This window comes from Metopolophium dirhodum, chromosome 9 (genome assembly GCF_019925205.1).
Source record: "Metopolophium dirhodum isolate CAU chromosome 9, ASM1992520v1, whole genome shotgun sequence".
NCBI lineage: Eukaryota > Metazoa > Arthropoda > Insecta > Hemiptera > Aphididae > Metopolophium > Metopolophium dirhodum.
The window spans coordinates 4,161,488-4,178,885 of record NC_083568.1 but is presented as its reverse complement, the minus strand read 5'-3'; the positions used below and the strand labels follow the sequence as shown (position 1 = coordinate 4,178,885).

Sequence of the window (17,398 nt, the reverse complement as noted above, 5' to 3'; positions counted from 1 at the left end):
AACGCCTGCACCGAAAGTTTGGTTTTCGATAGCGGTTGGAGCGTTGGAAACATAGACATGTTAATATGATTTGAAAGCTTCCTTTTTCCGTTCAGCGGGCGGTAAAGTGGGAATCCCTAATAGTGCCGGGCGGTAAAGTGGAAATCCCCAAAAGTGCTGCGCGCACATTTCACGCGCGTGTACCCTGTTCAAACAGACACTGAAATCTATACCACGGTCCTTACAAAACATAAACTTTTGGTTACATCTTATAATCATATTATAACCTCCACGCGTGACGCTTAAAATTAAAATTAAATCAAATCGTTTCTTTCATGAAATATTGTCGTTGTAGAATTGTAATTTATAGTCTACAGTTGTTGCATAGGCCATAGATCCCTGTATAACAGCCTTTGCCGTGATCGATGAATGCAGAGGCGTGACAAAAAATAGTAAGTGTGGCTCGTGCGGGAAAGCACTTTCAGTCTTTGACGAAATGCGGTCGTCGCCCGCAACTGAAATAGCTCACGTCCCGCCATTGCCACACAATATGCTATTACGTAATTACTTAAATACTTACTCTATGTATTTTTATATATTCGTGATATGACCTTGATTAACTAACTGACATACCTAGTTAGTTAATCGCGAGTATGTCCATGTAGTGATTATAAGACATACCAAAAAAACACAGTTTAAAAAATATATTTTTCAAAGTGAACATTTTATGTGAAACATTTTATACTCATAACCCTGATTATTAGTTACACGTTATAACATCTATCTAATAAGAAGGCTCACTAACTATTTCAACTTTTACTGTTCGCGCAACTTGTTTTGAAATATCTGAATAAGCGGTCGCAGACAAGCTCACTACCTACCGCGAAAGGGAGTGCCTGCCCCCCCCCCCCTGTGCCCAGGAAGATCGGGGCACGGGCTGGAGTAAAACACACGAGACTGGCGTCGTCGGTGAATGACAAGTCAAGCTAAACATATGAAATGAACACCAATAATGATAATGAAGTTACAACCCCAGAGGTCTGGGAGCTTTCCAACTTCAAAGCATGGCCGCGGCTTTGATCCAAAGCACAGGCCTCGCGCGTTGACTGTAAAGATATAATCAGACAATGCGACCGACTGCTGCGGACGAAAACTTGCCGAGGTTCGTCCTTATTCTGAATAGAGTATATATACCAATATACCTATCTGTTTACACATTTTCTTATTATAAACTAAGTGTGTAGTGCTTAAACAATTTAAATATTAAATTAGGTAGGTGCCTACCTATACATAAGCAGTTTACAAATGAAGTTTTTTCCGAACTAAGTGGGTACCTATAGTTAACATCACCCGTATAGTTTATTAAATATTAACCATTAAGTATTAATCCAGTCTAACACAAATAATAATGGTTAGGAACACCCAAATGTTTAATTTAAGTTTTTACTCCATTTTAAGAACACCCGAATAGGGTACCCATGTCGAATATCCAGTACCTACTAGCACAGAATAAATTAATGCTACTAGAAACCGAAATAAATGATTCTGGTGCAAGTTTCATAGCCCCTCTTACATCTACAACCGTTCTATCAACAAAACTTGCAAATTTGTTAGTGTTCTGTATTCATTAAAACAGTGACCTACCTGCTCGATAACGATAGGTATAGTAGGTACACTCAAGACTCAACATCTACCATAGGCGTATAACTAGACCTTAAAGTTAAGGGGCTTCAGTCCTCTTAATTGTTTTAATAAGTAAACTATAAAAAAATATATTAGGGCTTTAAGAAATTCTGGGGTGGCTGAAGCCCGCCTAAGCCCCGCCCCCCTCCCCTAATTACGTATATGACACCTACTATATTGGGAGTGAGCTCCCCAGCTTTTATATACTATAATATTAAACTGAGATAAGACCACTACGGTTCATGACAAATATTATTAACATTTTAAAAGAAAGTTTTTAATCACATTCTAATAACAACGATATAAAGTAGGTATTGAGTATAGACACCATTTTTACTATCAATTTAATAACAATTAACCTATCATTATAACAATATCTTAGTCCGTGACCTATACAGATCATATTATAATTAATCATTATAAAATCAATGACTATACACATACCAATGTTTGATTCTTCTCCAAAATTGTAATTTACTTGGCATATAAATATAAATTGTGTATTTAAAAAATATAAATCTATAATATTTTGTAAGCAATTATAATTATATTTTTTGCTATCATATTACAACAAATAAATATAAAACATACATGTGTACAAATTATAAAACTATACTTAGATATAGGTAATATTATATTATTATAATATAAATATGTAACACTATTATAGCTTACAACAATCTCTTAGTATTAAATTTACAATCAAAGTAAAATAGTATAATTATTGAGCTTTATTTCATTATTTGTTTTTAGGATGTCTACAATATTTGTAAAATAAAAATAAATATATATTATATACATTATACATGGTTTTTACAATATTTAGGAAATATGTTATAAATAAATATTGTTGATAAATTATTATACTAAATTAATATAAATATTCGACGTATTGGTTAAGTACATTATTAGTTGACAGTTCGATGTGTAGCTGTATTACTATTCAATACCTATGCATATTGTTTATACTTAATGCACTTACTAATATAGGTACCTAATATAGTACCTACTTAAAGTATTTTTAATTGCACAGTTTATAAAATACTGTTAGGTCTTATATTTTTATTTTAGTTAACGTATCTACTTGTATCTATACATTATATACATAAATAAAAAATATTCACTTGCTGGGTGATCATTCAACAGATTACACATTAATTATGGGTATGTATTCAAATTATGTATTTGAGCCTTTCTAATAATTTTAAAAAAATGTAACCATTAATACCTACTTTATTGCAATGGATATGATGTTATTGTTATAAATGTTTATTTAATCTCTTATAAATCTTTTCGCTCTTTCGGATTGTTCACCTGTTTTTTTTTCTTTTGCATCTTCTGAAGGAGGACTTATTGGCATAAAACCGCCAACTAATTGCGGTTTAAAATTATCTGGATCAAACTTCTCTGTAGACCCAACCACATCACCAGTTTCATCTATTCTCTCAGAAGCATTATCAATTTGTGATTTTCTTACAACCGACCAACCATTACTATTTTCTGGCAATTTTAAACTTGGCTGGAAGGGTATTTGAAAATTTTGTAGTAGAGGTTTGTGGCCTTCATCAACTACCTTATGATTATCTTCTGACGTTTTTAATGTAGCTGTAATTGGTTTTTGCGAAACCACAATGTTTGGAGTAGAATCACGAGTTACAATTGGAACATAATCTTGAAGGTTTGGAACTAGTTCTTGATCATAATTTGGTTTGATTGTATCCAATTTGGTCGGACTGTATGCTTTATACTCCAATGAAGATCCGTTTTGATTTTCATCAGGTTTAACGATTTGATATGGGAAGTCTGTTTTGGTGGGCTTGATAATGGTGGTTTTAGTTTTTAAAATTGGGACATCAGATCTATCGTTTACATCTAGCATTACTGAATCATCTATTATTTTTTCAGATGGTTTTGGTGGAGTGTTTGCTGCATAAATAATATGTACGGGATTTTCTTTATTATCATCTCGTAATTTTGTCGGAGTACCGTGTTGAATCATTTGCAAGGTAGTCACTTTTGCTGGTTGTGGTCCAGGTCTCTGTAAAATTCTCGTTTCCTTTTCAGGTATATTTAGAATTTCTTCATCGATATTATCATCATTTCTGTCTACTTTTAAAAATTGAGGTTTTGGAAGTGGTGGAGGTCTCAAATGGTCTATTGGAATTTGTACCCTTTCAATTGTCGCTGAGTGTGATTGAGGTACCGTTGGTGGTGTGTCGACTCTGGCGTTTGGTCTGAACTGAGGTAAAATATTGGGTAAATTTGGTCTTTGTGGTGGAGGTATGGCGCCATCGCGTTTCGGAGGTGGGTGATATGCAGGAGGTTTTGGTACGTTCTCCCATTGAGGCCTTGGATACGGTTGTTGTTTTTGGATTGGTCTTGGTGGGGGAACAAGTGGAATCGATGTAGTCGATTTGGTCTTTACTGGTATCGTGTGGTTAACAACGGTTTCAGAAGAGCCGTCTTCGACCATTAAAACTTGGCCGATACCTTGTGCTGGACGTGTATCTGTCCGTTCTCCATCCATACCAATTGAAAAAGAAGTTTGAAGTGCGTAGCTTTTATTATCTTCATTCGGCTGAGTTTTTATAAAATGGTTTATTACGTGTTTAGGAGGTTTAAACTTTGATGTATCTGGTTGGCTCTGTGGAGGGGTGTATTGAGGTTTATTTTTGACATACTCATCCGTTTGTACCGGATATGGTGGTGGTCGTCCTTGTGACATTTGAAGCTCTGTGTTCACCGGTTTTCTAGGTATATCTGGCTGGAAAGTTTTTATTACTGGCGGCTCTGGTTGATAAGGTCGACTTTGGATTAGAGGATTCGTAGGTCGGTTTGAAACCGTGCTAGGAAATTGTTGTGCGTTATAAGTATCCGGTCTGACTTTGTAGTAAACTGTCTCAAACTGATCAGGAGTTCCGTTAGGCTTTGGCGGTTTGGGTTTTGAATACGTCGGTGGCATTTCTGGGCTTATTGGTGGATCAAGCTTACCACTGTTGAACGTCACTCTCGAATTGTCATACACAACAGTTTCCTCGGGCTTAATTGTATCAGGTATGTTTTCCGGGCGCAGAGGCCTAGATGAGTATACTGGTTCCGACACTGGAGCTGGAGATGGTTTGACATTCGACAAGTGTTCCTTTTGGTTGTTCAACGATATACCAGACGATACGTGAGCGGTGAACGTCATAGGCACTTTGCTGTTGGTAATCAAAGGATAAGGTTTGTCGTCGAACTGGTAGTTTCCGTGCAGGGGTTTGAAGTTTTGACCGTACGTCTCCGGCTGATGCGGTTTCTCCACTGGTTTGATCGCGTCATCGTAGTCAGCGAATGACGTTCCATCCAGTTTGGAGTCGATCTCCGGTCTGGCAGTGGTAACCTGCACCGAGCTCATGGTTCTATTGAAGACTGACGGGGTAATCGGAGGAGATGTTGTTGTAGTGGTTGAGGACGACGGTACAGTAGCTGCAGCAGTGGATGGTTCGGGCGTGATAAAAGAGGTCGACGACGGTGGCGGCGGATTGGTGCGGTGAACGACTGTCGACGGACTCATGGAGGCAGCGGCAGTGGTGGTTGAGGTAGTGGTAGTGGTCGTAGTAGTAGTGGTCGCCGCCTGCGCGGTTGTGGTATCTTGGTGTGACACAGGTTCTTGCGCATGAGGGTAATCGTAATCGTATTCATATTCCTCTTGCTGCGGGATCGGAGTCGTGGTCGTGGTCGTAGTAGTTGTCGGGGCTGGAGTTGGGGCAGTGGTGGGCCTGACTGTAGTCAACTTGATGGTGTTGTACCAAGACGAGACAGTGGTGGTGGGCGAAGTTGCAGCCGTCGGCGTCTGGGTCGGAGTGGATGGCATTTTGTGATTGCTGAGTGGCGACGATGGCGACGATCCACCGGACCCTTGGATTTTTGTGTTGGCGTACGAACTGGACATGAGCGGAAACCGGTCACTAGAACTGTACTTGACGGGCAGGTTCAAGAACTGATAGATATCCGTCTGCTTGTTCTTGGTGGGCGCAATGTCGTTGGGCCTGGGCAGCAGACCGGGGCCTGCCACGTCCTTTCTGTCGATCGGATCGCCCTTGTAGTCGAACGGCACCTCCTCTAACTTTGTAGTGTCGTAATCGTAATAGTCGTCGGACCTCTGCGCTGCGTTCGTGGGTGGTCTAGTATTGAAGTCTATGGAACCCATGTTGGGATCAACGACGAATGGTTCGCCGTTGTTGAACGGGAACGATGATGGATGGTAGCCATTGGTCAGGGTCATGGGTCTCTGCGGCACTTCTTTGACGGTGGCCGCAACGGCGGTGGGATCCTGCGGCCGAGCTGAACATGCGGCGAACAATAACGCCGAGACACCGCACATCAACTTCAGATGCCACCACCCTTCCATTTGAACCTGAAACGGGAACAGTACATAAATATTTTCTTTGCAACAGTAAAAATCAGTCAAACAGCTGGATTTAAAAAAATGATATCAGATTAGATATAAATATATAATATACGTAGTTATTTCGGCAGGAAGATAGGCACCCACTGTTTATTTATTAATTTACTATCATTATTATTTTTTCAATCCCACAACAAAGCGTTTAAAGAAACAACGTGACCGTCAATCACGCACGACCTTGACCATAAAGAGAACGCGCATTCGTCTACCCATATAATATGTGCCGCGCGTACATAATAATATATACCTAATAGTATACATATGTTGTCACAACTTTCTTTTTGAATACCAATGACAATAAAAGAGTACTCGTTAGCATATCTAAATGGCACAGAAAATATCTAGGAATAAACATAATTTCACTTCGTACAATACATTTTTTTTCACCCAGTAACCTTACCTATCTCCATATATAATGTATATTTATATACATACCTATGTACGTGTTTAACATGTAAGTACTGTTATTTTGTTATAGTGCACGCGTGTGCTGTTGTCTAAAAATAAAATATGTTAATCTAATAATCTATTTTATATTTTGCCTGCGGAGTAACACTATCGATGATATTGTATTACCTCTAAAGTCTAAATATTATAATATAATAACTAAGAAGGCCATAGTAATTTGATTTTTAGTATACTTTTTCATGTTTACAGACTGTTGACTAAATTATAGGGTATCCATGTATCGTGATATAGTGTGTGTATATTTCAGCGTGTGGTCGCTTGTTTAATAATTATACCGTTACTCGTTAGTCGTTGGCGTGTAAGAAAACATCAGATCATACAATTATTTCTGTAAAATCGTCCTAGGATGAATAAAACATAACATGCGTATATTTATCGTTTATAATTTCTACGCAATGTCAATGATATTAGCACTGATTACATTTTCATTTAATCTATGATATTAGTAAATTATTATTGTATATTGTTATGTCTTATGATTTAGTTCGGTCGTCGCGGTGTCCGCGAACGACCAGCAATCCGAGACGGCGTCCACAATATAGGTACTATATTATTTACTATATAGGTAGGCGCCCCGACATAACGAGTGTGCTACAAAAACCTGTTACACGGAAATGCAGTGGAGATGTGTGTGGCGAGTGTGTAATGTGTAATATATACATCATCATACATTCATATCGTATTATTTTAGTATGTACGGTTAGAATCGGAACGAAACGACGTGTGTAGGTTAGGGTTACGGATTATTAATAACCAGGGTACACGACGTATTATAATATATCAAATTATGTATATGCGTATATACGTGTACAGGTAGTTAGGTATATTATTCATGCACATTTTATCCATAATATATACAAAATACGATTTACCTACGCGTGGCGATAAGCCGATAACATATTCATTCGACCAACCAAACGCACTACCTACCTATGTAATATACTTAATACCTACATACCTACCTACCTACTTACCAGCCTATATACATCAATTTATTATTGTCCTCAATACGCGTCTATTGAACTACACTTTTTTTTTGGCCCACTTTTTTACGTCCCAACCGAGAAACCAATTAAAATCACATCACTATATTATTATTATATTATACGTATTTAAAATAGATTGATTTTTTTTTTCAATTTTAAACGAAAGTCCCTCGCGTTTATTACATAGGTATTTACATCTTTGCGAGCGTTTAAGTCTTGTACGGAAGAGCGGGAAACGCGAATGGCGAAACTATTTTGACGAATGGTATCCCGAAACGCTACATTACAGGTTCGAGTTTTGTCAGTTTTGACATATGCATTATTGTTGTTGTTTTTCTTGGTCGAGACGTATTGTGTTGTCGTTACGAGTTTACAACTATAATAGCATAGTAATAATCGACTTTTGAAATCGTTTTTTCTCTTTTTTTTTTCAACGCAGCAAGCGTTAAGATTTCAACGGATATTATTTTATCCTAAAACCAATGGTGAAATCGCAGCAACGCAAAATCGCAAATGCTGCAACCTCATACTTCATAGTATCTAGTATTAAGATTTAGGATCATTATTATGCACGATGTACTATAATATTTCTTAAGTAGGTACCTAAGTGCATTTAATTTTGTATTCTATCTATTGTTCTTCTTTTATTTACTTTCAAGTATCGACAATGGTTGGTGTGGAAGAATTATGTATTATGACATGTATTATTATTTTTCCCATTTCAAAAATTACAAATTACAAAACAAGTTTGTGTGTTGAAGATTTCGAATTTTTTATAATAATAATCAGTTTTAGTAGAATTATGTCCTCGAAGCTAAATATATAATATAAATATAAAAATATACATTTTACTCGAGAAATGCGTGTATTTCCACAATCACTTTCTTCCTTATCCGGTTTCTATTCTTAAGTTTTGCTGAGGATAACTAGATTACTTTTTACTATTATTATTGAAACCCACATTCCGATGAAATATAAGAATTTATCATGATGAATAAAACCAGAGATATATACAACATAAAGGAAGACTTTTTACTTACATTTTCTAATCTTGCTGTAGTAGTACCTACGAGAAATTGTCCAATTAGTTGTCGATCGAAGTATATACTTAATCTCGCTATACGTATTATTGTTGTGTACAGTGTATACTAGTGTGGTGATACTTTTGTATCGTAGTATTGATTCATACAACGTTTTTTAAATAATATTTTTCCGAAAAACTACCTATTACCTACATATAATTTTTATATAGATGTAGGTATATAATTATAATATGTAAGCGGCAATAACCAATAGGCAATAATGCATTAATAGAAATGTTACTCAAAAGTAAATTATTATGATAAAATGTATGAATAATGTTGTAATCTTATTAGTTATTAATTGTTATAAATAGGTACTATTTGACATATCCAATCAAGGTATAAGTGCCGTAGGTAACGAATTGAAATAGATTTCAGTGATTTTTTTAGTATTTAATACATATTATTTTATATATTATTTATATCGTATACCGCTAATTCCTTATATTATATCGTAGATTGTAATGTTTCGATTATCCCTAGAAAATCTGTGCCTAAGAATTTTTTTTAGTTTTATTTTCATAAGTATTCGTGTATTACAATACTATTAATTTATAACGAGTCACCGCAAGTATAGTATATTTATGTCCAAAGGGTTTCCGTTACTTTATTTTTAAATTCGCGTACCTATATTTAAAAACTCCTAACAGTCACCCGTCTGGCTTACAATGCATTTTCATCCACATTTTTTAGCCAATATATTTAATCGTCATGTCATGCAGGTTTTTTAGGTGTCTACTACTCTACTGTCTATCGTATATTTTATCGTGAAACTGTCCACGCCGCGCCGTGTACGTTTACTCGAGTCTTATATTATAATTAAGTGACAAAAAAATCGAATAAATTAGCAACGGGTATCCACGAAAACTCTTTTGGATTAATAACTATAAAACTGTAAAAAACGTATTTACTTATATAAATATTGATGGTCTAAAAATTAAATAAAAACTAAAACCTGTAATTTTCCGGTGGTTAAGTATTGGACATGGAAATCTGATGGAATTGGACAAATATTTTTCAGGTCAAGAACCTTCGCTCGTATATAAAAGTAAGTAATAATCACAATAAAAATAAAAAATAAATATGCATTTTTTTAATATGAATTATATTTTAATAAAAAAAATGTATATAAGAATAATGAATATTATTATAATATTAACAATAGAAACCTTATGAAAAACAATTTTCTGTTCATATTGTTATTAATTTTAAACACGATCTATAAGAAAAATAAAGCTAAATTCGGAAATTCATGGAAATATTTTAATTATAAATTTTAAATTGAGTTATTCAGAAAAAAATTCTGATTCTAACACATGTTTTGAAAACAAGTATTATGTACAGCGTATGTGAAAATAAATTATTATTTGCAATAAGTATTAGGTAATATCTTATTTTAAGTATATTTAGGTATAATATGATATTATATAATTATATTAATGTGCCTATCGGTTATAGTGACAGGCATAACATTGATATTAAATAAGAATTTCGAACACTCTAATACAAACCAAGTAATGAATTAGGTACCTATTTGATATTTTTTATATTACGTGGTTCGGTCAAAAGCTTAGAAACTCTCAGCTGCAGTCTCAACTCCCAAAACACAATTGTTAACGAGACGATATTATGCATATTGTATACTTTTTAATTCGAATGAATGATATAATATTACGCTATTAAATATTATATTACAATATAATGTATATTTTGGTACTCACGATTGTTTTTTTCTTTTTTTTAAATCGATCGATCGATTGGTCGTTCCGTCAATATAGATCACACAACGTATAATTATTGTGCCGCGGCGATCGCTCGTGTTAGGTGTTACGTACGATATGTAAAAATATATATGTTTGTTCGCAGGTAACGTTAATTTTTTTCGACAAAATATGATAACATTAAGCGGCGGAAATGGTGGAATTGACAGGTGCTCTGCGTCCGACGGCCGCGGAGCGATTATTACAACCGTGTGGCTGGCGGGCCTGCGCTGCACACCGGTGACCGGGGAGAAGAAGACTGCCGCGCGACGTCGAACACTGCCACCGCAGCGCCGGTCGTCGTCGTGGTCCGATGTAAGAAATATAGGTAATGTACGAAAAATATTTCTCGGTAAATTCCGTTTTCCCGTGTCCGATTTATCGTCAACAAACGATAGATCGATAAATTATGTAGTGGAGAAAAAAAGAAACCACTTAAATTTTATACTATTATTATTTCGTAACACCAGCTATAGGTATAATATATAATGTCTATAATACTCTAGCCGGTAGGCGGAGAGACATGCCGCGTATTATAGGGTGTGAATGTTATTTAATATTATTTTAACGATAATAATAACAATTTTTATTGTTATTGTTGTTGTTGTCGATAGATTTAATTTAACGATACGCGCTATATAGACGAACCGTTTTTATTTCTTCGACCGGTGCTCGGGCAGGTAGTAAATAATAACAATATTTATAGTATTATACTGGTGAGATCGTGTATACGCGGAAAAAAAACAGAGAGTATAAAAAATACAGAGAGATAATTCGATTCATATTTGCAATCCACCCCGCATACAGGTCTATCGCCGAGCATCGCTTCAACCCCTGCTGGGTTAGATCGCGCTATAAATCGGTACCTGTATAATATAGGTATATATAGGTACGTTGGATATAATAACGATAAATACAGTGAACACGTAATTTTTTATGAGAAAATAAACACTACCAGAACAGCTTCCTCCACTATATAGTATTTTTATATTGTACCCTCCCTTTACTGCACACCCAGCAGCAGCCAGGAGTTTTATTATTTTACCACTTAAAGTTAAACTATATAGGCAGGCGCAGACTTTGGTCACGGGGTAGGTATATATTATATGCGGCTGTGATAAAATGTGATCTTCGAAATTATAAAATATGCTCATAGTTTATAATACTGCCTTAAAAATATTTATGATAAGTTGATAACAATTTTTGTACTATTGCAGTATCGCACTGCTTCTAGAAAACAATAGATTTTTACAAAACTTTTTGTTGAAAAATAAAAACCATTTTTTATAAAGACGTGTTCATTGAATAGGATAGTATATATATTCATAATTTTTGAATACATATTGTAGAATTGTATGCGTACAAATGATATTATTTTTTCTTTGTATAAAAAGTGTCATTTTGGAACTTTGTTTATATTATGCCATCTGAAATAAGTGTCGCCCCAGCTTACATGCCATGCAAGCTCATACCCTGTGCATGCCTATATATATATGGCCATCTCGTACAAGTATAATATTTAGGGCGACAAATACTATCGGCTTGTAGTGAGATATATTTACGTTGTCGGATAGGTGTTGTAGCAGCCACATATATATTTTATTATATTATATTATCGAGAGAGAAAGAGATGTTTTCGTGTTAGAGAATGAGGTGGCGGCGGCGGCGGCGGGGCCACCCGACGAAAGAATGCGATCGCGCGATCTCACCGCACCGCCACGTCCGCCGCCAACCGGACCCACCGCCCGCGCGTCTTACGATGATGATATAGGTACAGTTATTATTCGGTCGGAGGCCGCCGATTTTCCGTGTCCGTCTTGTGGTCTGGTTTTTATTATTTTTTCTACCACCTCGCTCGCCGTGGTCTGTATGTACCTACTACCTAGTACCTGTATCATTATCGTATTATAATATATCGCATCGTGTTTTTAATAATATATTTACTTGTAATATATATATATATACCACCATACAGGGCAATATCAACAATACGCTAGTCCGTTATAACAATATTTAGGCGATATTATGCACTATAGTCGGGTTTCGTGTGTTTTCATAATATATACCTATTTTATAATATACCTACATAATATAATACAATCAGCTGATGTATAATCGTGAAACTCCGAATTTTTACCGTTTCTCCAACGTGATAATAGATACCATGTAACAAAATTCAAATTTTGTAATTTTATGTTTTATTAAAACTAAACTATTATTGACATTATCGTATTTCGACATTTTCTTCCTGACGAATTGAATTATTCGTCTTACGCAAGCGCGGCGAAGCTAAGCGATAATATGTGATAATATACGATAGTATATTTTAGACATTATATATACGCTTTTAGTACCTATTAAACGTATAGGTACATGTATAGTATTATAATTATACATGCATATTAATATATTATTGTAATTGCTTAGATAGCCTGATCGGCAGCTGTCTATCTCCTACTCTCGTTGCTTGATGATGGACGTGTATTGTAATACAACAACTAGGTTTTTTTTTTTTTGATTCAACTAAAACATTTTATTTTTACGAAGTAACCGTACTTACTACTTACCCACACGGTATAATATTTATAATACATTATGCATTAAACCCAACCGGATAACAGTACCTGTTACGCGTTTTACACGGTTCGTCGAAAAATAGCATCAAGTTAGAATTGCCTAGGCTATGGCAGGACGACCATAATATTATATTATATTTAGTATGCTTATGCTCGGGAATGTACCCATTTCTTTGATCTTTGCCATCCCGTTGGACTATAGAGTAATATTAGTATATTACTCTATATGCGTTAGACCGACATGATATACTTACGACCTACCTAGATTATATTAGACGCGTTTTTTGATAGTTCGTCTGGTTTTTTTTTTCATCTGGTTTTTGATCACCATGTAATAAGTTTTTTAAATTTATTTTTTGTAAAATGTACTAGAGTCGCACTTTTTAGTAAAGTATAAACAAGAATATTATTTATCGCAAACATAAACAAAATATTTAAAAAAATAAATATTAAATAATGTTAGCATTGTAGTGATAATATTTTATAAGTTTTAATATCCGACCCTTAATTTCACGCATATATCATACTATCATATATTAAACAATAACTGTTTTTTTCTGAAATAAATATATTATATAGGTATGTAGGTAATGGACGTCACACAAAAATAATGAAACTCATAATTGCATGCAACTACATATTTTTGTAGGAAAAATTCATAATTGTAAAACTATACCTTTCTCGTTAACTCACGTTCATAATTTTCTTCTTTTTAATATTTTTTTCAGCATAACATCGGAATTCCTATTACATTTATATTCAACTGGCTATATAATTATAATAATTGTATTTTTGGATATTATATTTTCATTTTTCATTGTGGTCATATTCAATTTTCTTAAATAGTGAAATACTGTTTAGTAGACTAAAACATAAATTATCTAAGTAGTTGTTATCATATTTAACAATACATTAATTGTGTGCGAGTCGAAATGTTTTTAATTCCCACTTTCCAAATAATGTGTTCTTAGCAAAGAAGTGGTAATAGATAATTTATTATGACTTTTTTTTTTAATAGAATAATTATTGAGCTAAGTGGGCTGAAAGAGAACATAAAAAAAATTTAAATGATTTCCCGAAACTCAAGATGATATACGCTGATGTAAGCATGTGTTAGATATTTTTGAAAATACTTAACCTATAAGGATACACCTCACAATGAAAAACCCGGATATACAAACTTCGTAGTTCGTACATGACACATGTACATTGTACACACTGCATGACTGTGTCAGTGGTATATTGTCGTTATAAAACTGAAAGTAATGAATCATCACGTTCTACAAAAATACTCTCGACAAACCTCATTTGCAAATGAATAAATAACATTTTTTGACGAAAAAAAGATATTTTTGTGATTTTGTTATAAAGAAAATTAGTACGTTTTTGTTTTATAATACAAGTAGTCAAAAATACAAGTAGTCAAAAATATATGTACCAAAGTAGTAGTATATAGTAGGTGCCTATACATTTTGAAATTTTCGTAAAACACTTTTGAATAAATATTTTATGCATTTATGGACGTTTATTTAAAGAATTTGAAAATTTAGATCATATACATGACGAGTGTTACTAGGATTTAGTAATGATTACAAGGACTAGAGTCCTAGAAAATCAAAGTTAAAATAGTCAAAACTCAGAAGGCCCTTATCGTAATTAAAAAAAAAAATTCTCAAAAATCAAATGTACCTAATCAATAGAATAACTAATAATTATTTATAGGTACCCCCACAACACATATACATACTATAATATTCTACAGTAAGCACATTTATTCAAATATATATTTTAATTTCATACGTACTGGAGTATTTAGAAGCGACTTAATTAAATTAATTATCTTTCTTTTTTTATGTTTAAATAAACGCCTATATATCTGAATCTATTTTACGACATGGTCTACATCATGGCTTATGGTCTATGTACCTATAGGTACGTTAGTATACAAGAAAAATAACACATCATAATATTTTATGTTACCGTGGTTCGTTACGATTGTTTGTGCGAAGACTGGAATAAGAATAAGTAATAACTAACAACTAATAACTAATTACTAATAACTTACTAATAACCATACACAACCAACATATTATTATATCTTATAATATGTTATATTATACACAAATTAATATAATTATTAATTTATTATTATTGTTATACACATTGAACCCATGATAGTTTTATTATCTTTTAATAGGACTTAGTTTAAATGCTTTTAAAAACATATATTGAGGCTAAGCCAACCAATTACGCCCAAGGCCCAAAGTTTAAAGATTATTTTATATATAGACTCTGCATGATTCAAAAAATGTGTTTTGGGCTCTAGATTATGAGCTTATTGTTTTTCGAAAATTTAAAAATAACTAGAACTAAATCTAAATATACTATTCATGAAAAATTAATTTCTAAAAATATATTTTACCATTAGACGTATAGTATTTTTAGATTCTGAGCGGAGAGTATTTTTATATTTTGAATGTATTGGTTTCACAATGATAATGTATGTTTTCTTTTAATTTTTATAAATTTTTTTAAAACTTTTGTGTATGTCTTAAGCTTTTGGGGCAGTAAAAAAAGCTTGGATTTTCAACTTCAGTATCTTGTTTGATGGGAAAGTGAATCTAGTTTATGCAGTCGGGAGGTCAACATTTAAAATTTTTATAGTAGTTTTCAAAAGCGCCGGAAATTTTTACGCAAAATCGATTTTTGAGAAAATTGATTTTGGTTTTTGGTGCAACTCTAAAACAAATGACCGTAGATATTTTAAATTTTCGGTAACTGTTTATATTAGTATTTTATATACCAGGGGTGGCCAAACTTTTTTTTATTGAGATCTACTGTAAAATAAAAGTGTAAAGTTATATAAAATGAGTGTTTTGCATTAAATTTCTAAATAGTTTTAAAATATATCAACATTATACTGTTGATGTAGAAGCGTGTCGACGATCATTGCATATTATGGCCAGTTAATTATAATCTCGGTAATAGTCGCTAACCTCTAAACGAAAACGCTGTTCTAAATGATCATCAGAAAGTATAGCTCAGTACATATTCAACTTTTATAACTTTCATTTGATAAAATGGCATTTCACACAAACCGAAAATCGAAATATATATTTAATAACTAGATAGTATCTACTAAATTATAAATGTATAACAATAGTTAATAAATTCTTACAAGTTAGAAATCGTCCAAGATCGACCAGTCGATTGGCAACCCCTGTGCTATACACTATAACATTTTCAAAATATTTAAACTTGGTTTGAGCTGTTTACAGACATTTTCTATTTTCAATTATTTAGTTTTTTTTTTCATTAATGTCAATAAAATTTTATTTGTTGAATAAAAAAGCGTGAAAATGTAATACAAGGCATCTGATATATTGTTGGAATAGCAGTTGAAAAATATTAAAACTACATAGGCACGATTTTTTTTGAAATACTTGATCATAAATTATTTATAATAAATTTAGTCTAAATGTCTACGGTATTATATTATTTATTATAATTTGTAATAGATCATATTTCGGTAAGACAGAAAATAACTAATAGCCTGATTCAAGTATTTATCAAACAATATACCGTCAGCAATACTGATGTATTCAATATTATAATACGTCATGTAAGTGTGTGACCCGTACTATAAATTATGCACAATGACCATGCTATTTCAATACTATATTTACTTTAATAAAGGTTTGATATTTTGAATCAAAATTATCTTGTTCAAATGTTAAAATTAAAACATTTTGATGATCAATTAATGAAGGTAGCTATAATACAACATTACAGACTAGGAGGGTGTGCATTTCTGTAGTCTACACACCTAGCCCCTAAATATAAAAGCTAATGGAAATGTTAATAGCACTGAAGGTATACGTTCTGAAAATAAAACCCAATGAGTCATAAATCATAATAATTAATGATACACGGCTCTACCAGTCTATGTCTATAACTTATACCTGCAATGTTCATAAAAAAGATAAACGCACCCCAATGACCCAATGACGCCCCCCACATATAGGTATACTATTGTATACGAATATATAAATCGAAATTCCATTAGGTATAAAATAAATAATAATAATAAACACATCTCAAACCGACAAGATAAATCTATAGATGGAGAAATCGATATAAATTCGGAAACCTATATTGTATATAGCTGTAAATAAATAAAATAAATAACACCAAATGCATCTCTGAGACTCTAAAAGCAAAACACTTTAATGCAGTAAACTAGGTACTAATGCTACTCTAATACAACGTTTTAAAAACCAATCTATATTAAATGTATGAAATAATAATATGGATTCAATTGGAGATGTGTGTCTAACATAAATTATAATTTCCATTTTGTACTATTCTTAAAATTATTTTAGAATCATTAATATAAAAATTAGCTACTGTATTAAAA

General features: G+C 33.2%; 1 protein-coding gene across 1 annotated transcript; it reads right to left on the bottom strand.

The window, feature by feature from the left end:
* Positions 1 to 2,179: 2,179 nt before the first annotated feature.
* On the bottom strand, positions 2,180 to 10,676 carry LOC132952151 (mucin-2-like). Its single transcript, XM_061024332.1, has 2 exons — positions 10,367 to 10,676; positions 2,180 to 6,058 (listed from the first exon to the last, which is right to left on the bottom strand). The coding sequence occupies exon 2, from the start codon at positions 6,050 to 6,052 to the stop codon at positions 2,936 to 2,938; it is 3,117 nt and encodes a 1,038-aa protein (XP_060880315.1). The 5' UTR covers positions 6,053 to 6,058; positions 10,367 to 10,676; the 3' UTR covers positions 2,180 to 2,935.
* Positions 10,677 to 17,398: the final 6,722 nt, after the last annotated feature.

Coding starts and splice junctions, on each gene's coding strand:
- LOC132952151 (XM_061024332.1), bottom strand. CDS start 6,052: ATGGAAGGGTGGTGGCATCTGAAGTTGATGTGCGGTGTCTCGGCGTTA.